The sequence below is a fragment of the Lycorma delicatula genome, chromosome 1 (genome assembly GCF_047948215.1).
Source record: "Lycorma delicatula isolate Av1 chromosome 1, ASM4794821v1, whole genome shotgun sequence".
NCBI lineage: Eukaryota > Metazoa > Arthropoda > Insecta > Hemiptera > Fulgoridae > Lycorma > Lycorma delicatula.
Window position 1 is genome coordinate 45540554 of NC_134455.1, and position 8318 is coordinate 45548871.

Below are 8318 nucleotides of genomic sequence, written 5' to 3' on the forward strand. Positions count from 1 at the left end.
CAGTATAGGACATTTATGATTGGGATTTCAATTTTCAAAAGAAACACTTCAGTTAAAGGTTTTTTTTTTATTATTAAATAGTTATTTGGTTAACACTTATTTTAGTTTACTATACATTGCTGAGTATCAATCTAAAACAACAAGATTTATGGTTATTATTACTTGACAAATTAAAAATAATGGCAATAATATAAATTTACTAAGATAAGTATCCATCTTGAACTTTCAAAACCGTAATAACTGCTGTTAAGTACATAAAACGACTTTCCCAAGTATCTATGCATGTTGGCATAAGTAAAAGTAGATAGGATTTATAGTGTCTCATCTAGTGAAAGAAAAAAATGAAATGAAAGTTAATGCAAAGATCAATGATTAAAAATGAATATATAAAGTAGTTATTTTTTAGAAAACAAAGTATTAAAAAACTAAAATCTTACCCAGCTAATAAATGTAATGGCAAACTTAAAAATTAAATAACTGTAATTATGAAGGAAAACCCTGAAATTAGGAGAGTTCAGAAGTAAAAGGAGAATCAAAAGAGGCATGTACCATAGATTACACAGGATAGACAATCTTCTAGGTACAAAATGTTTGGAGTGGCCAAGAACAGATTGAATAGACTTTGAAGCTGGAACCCATAAATGCTTAATAAACCATTAATGCATAGCCCATAAATGTTAATGGCATTGATAAATCAACATTTTAGCCTTATTAAGTTAATAGTTTTGTTTTTTTCTAAAGTACACATGCAATGTAAATATTTTGTTACCTTTGAAAGGCTCTGACTGATAAACTCAACAAAAATGATAAAATAAGACCTTAAGTTTCTTGCAATTGTGAAGCCACGATCTATCATTCTGTTTAACAGAACTAGTAAGTTGACAAAGTTAAAACTGCAATTCATTTTTATCATATCATGTGTTTATTCACTGTTCCAAATGTAGTTAGAATTGCCTCAAAAAGGCTGAAGAAATTTGTTACCAGTATGTCAGCTCAACTGCTTAGTATGGTAGAACTATAGTGTAGAAGAACTGCTAGTATAGTTGTCTTTCTGGGAGGAGACTGTAATAAGTTTAAATGTTATAAATTGAGTTTGTGTTCTGATTTTACTTTCTTTTTTTTAAATATAAAATAACGTTTTTGGAATAAAAATTTACGTGATACTGTTTCTGAAGATTTGTTAGAAAATTATTCACCTACTGATTCTGATTACATTCAGTCTTTAAGAAGGCCTATCAATAAAATTGGTTAGACAGGTAATGGAGTAGAAATAATCTATTTTACAAGAAACCTGTCAATTCTAGTAAAATTGTGTTAACATTAAAAAAAATATAATTAGTTTGACTACTTCCAGCTGTGTAATTATTTATTTTCAGTTAAAATTTACACAACAACAGGATTATGACAAACAATATAGTAAAGTAAATGAGTAAGATTCAGAATTATGGATACTTAATGTGTTATTTTTATGCTAAAAGTTGTACGAATAATGATTTTATGAGATATTTTCAGTATTTAACTACAAACAGAAGATACAAATAGTAGATACATATATAAAAAAATATATGGGTGGCGGCTGCCTTTACTTCTGTAGAAGCTCTGTTATGTGTGGAATTTATATTTGAAGCATCCATTTGATACGAATGAACTACACTATTTAATATAATTAAAACACTGTAAATTTAACCACGAAGACCAGTTTATGTATTTACTCATTTCTTGTTATTGAAGGCTAAATATTCTATATTTTGATTTCAAACATAATGAAATGGATATATCAAACATTATTATTGATACACCAAGAAAAGAAATGAATGAAAGATCTTGTAAAACCATCTATGTAAAAATCTGAAAATGTGAAAAATGTAAACTATGAAATGAAAATAAATTAAATCATACATCAGTCACGTCAGTTAAACAGATGCAGAGGTTCCATCATAAGAAAATGCTTGGAATCAAATTTGAATTGCCAAAATGCGCAATTTGTATATTGGAATAGTAATCAAAACAATTTCACACATTTTACAAAACTTACATACTATAAAATATTTTGTGTTGAAATTGCATTTTCCACATCCTGAAGGGCGATAAATGCGAACCCTCTGAAAAATGTAAAGTTGCTAAACTAACAGAAATGGTTATAGAAGATTTTGAAGAAGAATACACCCTTCAAATCAAAGAAAAAAATTGCAGTTCAAGAAGGTTGGAGTAAGGGCAAGGAAAACGATGCTCCTATATTTCATTTTGATTTGCAAAATGTTAAATTTGCCCACATATGAATACTAATTCTTTATTTTAATCACAGAACTTGATTGTTTATATTTAATTATGATACTCATACTGGTTTGATTAAAATTCCTTATCATGTTGGAAACAGTAGCAGTAAAAACTGGTGGTGTATGAAGGTGAAATCATCAATGCAAAAAGAGGGGGAGCATCCTCAAATCCAGACCAGGAGTTAAATAGTAGAACCAAGTATAACAAGAGAACTACTGATGAAAGTCAGTTTAGATAATGTGGTTTATATAAAGTAGTTTACATATTGGGTGTGAAAGAATATTTATTCCACAATGGTGCCTTGTTGAGTCCTTTGAAGATGCTACATTGCAAAAGGGTAAAGCACTTTTCTTCACATCTTGGTCATAGTAGTATTTGTCAGGAGTCAGAGGAAATCTACCATTAATTGATATTAAGTGTTTTTTGAACACCACATGTCCAAAAAACCACGTCTCCTTTCTTAAATATAAGTATCGCCAAGAAATCCATCTAATCCTGTGATATCTTTAATCCATTTAGCAATTATATATACGATACTAGAGCCTCAGCCTTCTGAGGCTCTTCCCTCACATTTTAGGTTCACAAGACAATAGAGGAGCCGTATAGGAGCACCTACAAGAGAATTACCTCACAGTTTTTTGGTCACAGTGTAAATGCTACAAAGATAATTCTTGGTGGTAGATTTGTTCCATCACTGCCTTCAGGGTTGCAGGATTTAGCCCCTTGTGCCATTCATCCTTTCCACTGTGAAGGATGTCTCTCTTCCACATTCAAATCTACTGTCTGGTTGTTTTGTGTAACCCTAAGCAGAGGCTCTTACTGGTTAACCTCTGGAGCTAGTTGGACCAGAATTTTTTAATGAACTTACCGATTCTCATCGCTTACTAATTGAGATATCTTGGCTTGAAATGGACAATATTGAAATCACAATTGACAATGGTATAATTTTGTAATCTTTGTAATTTGTAATTAATTGTACACATCTTGTATTTCCTCTTTTTGAATAATAATTGTATATTTGAATAATTTAAGTTTGATGGAAAATTTGGCAATTCAAAAATGAAGAGATTATTAAATAATTTTTTTTTTTTCTACAAAACTGGGGTGGGATCTCATTTCATCAGTTAAGAGGTGAAAATAAGTTTGAGCTAATAGTTCTAGTTTATATTTTATTAACGTAATTATAAAAAATGTAATCTTTTTTGTATGCATCCTTGTTATTGTTTCAAATGAGAATACTTTATATTTTTAGTTTTTATTGTAATATTAAAACATTTAATTGGTTCTGACTATTTAAAGCATAGTTAATTCATTACCTCTTTTTATTAACTGCCGTCTTCCATTTCTCTCATTCATATCTCTCTGAAGCACCTAATAGATCCAGATCATGGTTAATTCTATTTTCCTTCCTGAAATTAAACCTGGTAAAGATCTTCTTACTTCTAGTTAATAAAAATATATTGATTGCTAAATAAGGAATTGTTAACATAGTCAGATCTCTGCACTCTTTTGTTGTTAGTTGTTACAGAAATGTCTACTTCTCTAAATAGCATCTACAAAGGTCAGAATTCTTGATGCTGTTAGTTGTCACATTCTACTCCTCCTGCATTTTTCTTATGAGTTAGCTTTTTTGTGCCTCAGTTTTTATGAAGCCATGTAATTGTAGTAGGTATTCTTTCTTAACATTTTTTTCTGCTTTTGTTTTCTGGGTCTGTTAACTTTTGTGAAATTGATTTAATGTTATTCAGCCTTTGGAATTTTGTCGATAATTATTCATACCCTTCAATTTCCAAGATGATGACACTGAGATATGCCTGATGTGACAATATGATTGTAGGAGGATTGTGTTTTGTTGTTAGTTAACTTTTGTTAATTTTAGTTCTGTACAGATGTTTATCATTAGAAATTTGATTGTGAAAAAATAAAATTGACTTGATCATTTTCTGTGGACGTATTAAAAAAAACAGTTATTTTATTAGTTATATAGCCTGAGTTTTTTTTCTTTCAGGATTGTAAGCAGCAAGAAATGACAGATTACTTTATGAGTGATGAGCTAGAGGAAGAAAATTTGAATAAATTAATGGATGAAATTGATGGTGTTGTTGAAAAAAAAAGAAAAATTAATTGATTGTTCTTTGTAATTTTTCAGTTTGTAATCAAGTCCAATGAAATAAATTCCTTTCATTTTACTACATTTTCCAGTTTTAATTGTAAAAAGTTGTGACAATTATTAAAAAAAAATACATATATATTTACATTGAATTTTTTACATACCCTTTAATAAATGCATTAATCATGATTGATGATAACGCATTAATGCATTTTATTAATCTTATTTCATGATAAGCATTCGTTATGATGAAATTTGATATAGCAACTTTTTAATCTGTTCATATACAAATCACGTAAATAAAAGCATTGTCAAGAGATATGGATGGGTTAATGGATGACCATAATTTCACCCTGGAATTTTGAATGCTGAATCTATTCTTTTTTTTAAAAAAAGCTATTTCCATTAAAAGAGTATGGAGTTAAAAAATCAGTTCACTTTTACCTTAAAGCTGGTTACAGTATTATTACTCTTTTACTTTTTAAAAATAACTGTAAGTGAAGCAAGTGCAGCACTGTTTGATAATGTGAATCTGTTGTTTATAACTTCATTTTTATTGAAGTGTTATTTTACTAATTAATTTGGAACATACTTCTGTCTCTGCAGGTGGATGTTCTGGTAGTGAACTGTTCATCAGTACTATTTGTGTCTTTGCATTATCTAAAAATGATAGTTTTCAAATTTTAACTGTTAATTTAGAAAAAGTTAAATTCTTTTACATAAATATTAATGAACTACATCCCAAATTAATAAACATTATAAAACTGATCCTCAGAAACACTAAGTCAAAAGGGAAATTCAAAGATGAACTCTTTGAATAATTTGAGATCAAAACAGGACTGTGCCTAGGTGATGGACTATCACTGCTATTATTCTACTGCACTCTGGAGATGGTAATGAGGGTATGGCTCAAAAAATGCTCCCCAAAAAATAAAAATAGACCAAAAAATCAAAACAAACTGCCTTGGTTTCAACGACAACTTGGCACTGCTAGCAAATGACAGATATTAGAACTTCAAAACATTGCAAGTAAAATTGGCATCAAGATATCATTAAAAAAGACAGAAAATATTAATATACATATATATATTAACATTATTACAATATTAATTAAATGTATATTATATATTTTAATTTACATAAACTGTTAAGAGGTCTGTATTGTTATATTACATTTAATGGTTATTTTTTTTAGTTCATCTAATGATAAAGTCCTTTTTCCAACATATTACATCAAAACTCAGATTGGGTTGGACATCTGGCCAAAAAATGGGTCACATCTTCCTTCCCTAACGTTGCAAAGAGAACATAATTTTATACCATTGGAAAACAAGTATTTATGTAAATAAATATAGCTTCTAAACTTGAATAATTCCAGAGAAAAAGTCCATTTTTGGCTGTTCATTAAACTAATCTTCCACTCCTACCAAACATTATTACACTGATCAACATGTTTTTTGTCTCACGAGTACCAGTAGGTATACTTGAATAATAGATCGTGGATACCGGTGTTCTTTGGTGGTTGGGTTTCAATTAACCACACATCTCAGGTATGGTTGAACTGAGAATGTACAAGACTACACACTTCATTCACACTCATACATATCATCCTCTGAAGTATTATCTAAACGGTAGTTACCGGAGGCTAAACAGGAAAAAGAAAGAAAGGTATACTTAATGAGTTTTTTATGCTGCTTTCAAATATGTATTCAGAATTTCTCCATCACCCACAGTATTTTGTTATTTTACTTTTTTTTAAATATTTTAAAACGTTTTTTAGTAGATTTGTCCATTGTCAAGTAAAAGCTGCTAGATCATTGTAAATATGATTGAACAAAATTTCCCTTTGAGCTGACTCAAAGAGTAGCACTGTTACTGTTGTGCAGTTTCAGATGAGTATAGACATGTATAGATGTGATTTAGTGTAGCACACATTCATCAGAATGATGCCAGTTGTGAGATAGTAGTGAACCAGTAAACATGTCATTGTAAGTACTTTGTGTGTCTTATTTATTGTGTATTATATATTTACAACTTTATTTCTTTTAATTAGTCATTAGGTACAAAATTCCTAGAGGTTTTTTAAATCATCCTAACAATTTTTGTTATGATGTGGTGATGCTCAGAAACAGATTCTGGTGATACAACTTTTGAACAAAGAAGTTCATCTGAGCCTCATTTACCGACTCAAGAAAATCTTAACGATCTTGAGATCTCTAAGATTTAAAGTTATCTAAAAAAACAGTCTGAATGCTTGCTTCCCGGGTAAAAGGATGGAAACTTCTTCAAAAGAATACAAAGATATATACTTACCATAATCGTCATTCTAAATTTAAAGATTACTTTTCAGAAGAAAATGGCTTAGTATTTTTTAATAACATTTCTTCTCTTATGGAGACAATTTGTAATGAATATAACCCAACAGAATGGCACTTGTTCATTGATCCCTTTAAAGTTAGTTTAGTTTAAAAGCTGTGCTTCTGTATAATGTCAATAAATTCCTATCAGTACCTGTGGCTCATTCTGCTAGTATGAAAAAAACTTATAAAAACGTTTTAATTTATACTGGAAAAGCTTCAATATGCAGTGTATGAATGGAATATTTTTGGTGATTTGAATGTAGTAGCACCTATTCTTGGTCTGCAGCTTGGTTATACAAAGTACTGTTGTTTTTGTGTGAATGGGATAGTAGGGACAGAAAAAACCATTTCATTAGAAAAGAATGGCTTAACGTGAATCACTCATTCCTGAACAGAAAATGTGAAACATGACCTATTCTGTAATCCTTAAAATGTGTATCTACTTTCATTACATATCAAACTAGGATTAATGAAGAATTTCATCAAAGCCATGGATAATACTCCTGGTTTCATGTACATAAAATAGAAGTTAACTAAAATTAGTGATGCAAAAATTAAAGAAGGAATATTTATGGGTCTACAAATATGATCACTAATGCACGATGAAAAGTTTGAGGAACTATTGAATCCACTGCAGAAAGCAGTTTGGCAAGCATACAAAAATGTTACTTACTCAGACTTTTTTTGAGAACTCAAATGCAAAAAATTATGGTGATATTGTCAACATCTTATAAAAATTTGGGTTGTAATTCATTGTAAAGTACACTTCCTGCACTCACACCTAGATTTCTTTCTGGAAAATTTTGGCACAGTAAGCAATGAGCATGGGGAACACTTTCATCAGGAGATTTCAGCTATGTAAACGAGGTATCAAGGCAAATGTAATCCTAATATGCTGGCTGATTATTGTTGGACCATCAAGAGGGCTACTCCACAGGCGAAATATAGCAGACAATCGTCATTTATTACTTTGTAGATGAGTCAAATGTTTGAATCTTGTATAGTTAAAAATACAAAAAGTATTAAAATTTTTGAAATTATATATGCCTGTCTCTCGGAAATCTTTCATGATTGGGAAAAATCAATGCATATTTGAATTCAGGGGAAAAAATACTATCATAATCACATATTTTTCTTCTAGAGGCAAAAAAAATTCTTTTTTGTTCCCCAGTGTTATCATTTGTAACCAGAGTCTTGGTAATATCTACATTTTTCATGACTCATCAGCCCAGTTGTGCCATAGTCTTTCAAGACTTTTCCAATCTTCATATATAAACAATTTCTTTTTCATTAATTCATTTACAAGTAATTTTGGATATCGGCTTAATGGCATTCATACACCTAAGAATATTTTTTAGATAAATGTTTAAGGTGTAAATAAAAATTGGTGATAGACCAGTCTCAAGGAAAAAAGTAATTTGTGATATTACTGGGCACACAAAAAACCTTCTTAAGAAAAAAACAAAAATCTTTTTCAACACTTTTGTACAGCTTGGCATCCCAAGTGGGACCCCATAACATAGTATCATTTGGGAGACAGCATTAAAAATGTGAAGCTTACATACAAATGA

The 8318-nt window shown here is 29.9% G+C and overlaps 1 protein-coding gene across 2 annotated transcripts in view; it reads left to right on the top strand.

Annotated features, from left to right (window-relative positions):
• The window catches only part of Marcal1 (SWI/SNF-related matrix-associated actin-dependent regulator of chromatin subfamily A-like protein 1), a 100548-nt gene extending 96020 nt beyond the window's left edge, over nt 1-4528 (top strand). For both annotated transcript variants that reach the window (XM_075354369.1, XM_075354375.1), the window contains exon 13: nt 4286-4528. In XM_075354369.1, coding sequence (XP_075210484.1) covers nt 4286-4405 — 120 coding nt within the window. In that variant the 3' untranslated portion in view covers nt 4406-4528. The remainder of the gene's footprint in view (nt 1-4285) is intronic.
• Nucleotides 4529-8318: the final 3790 nt, after the last annotated feature.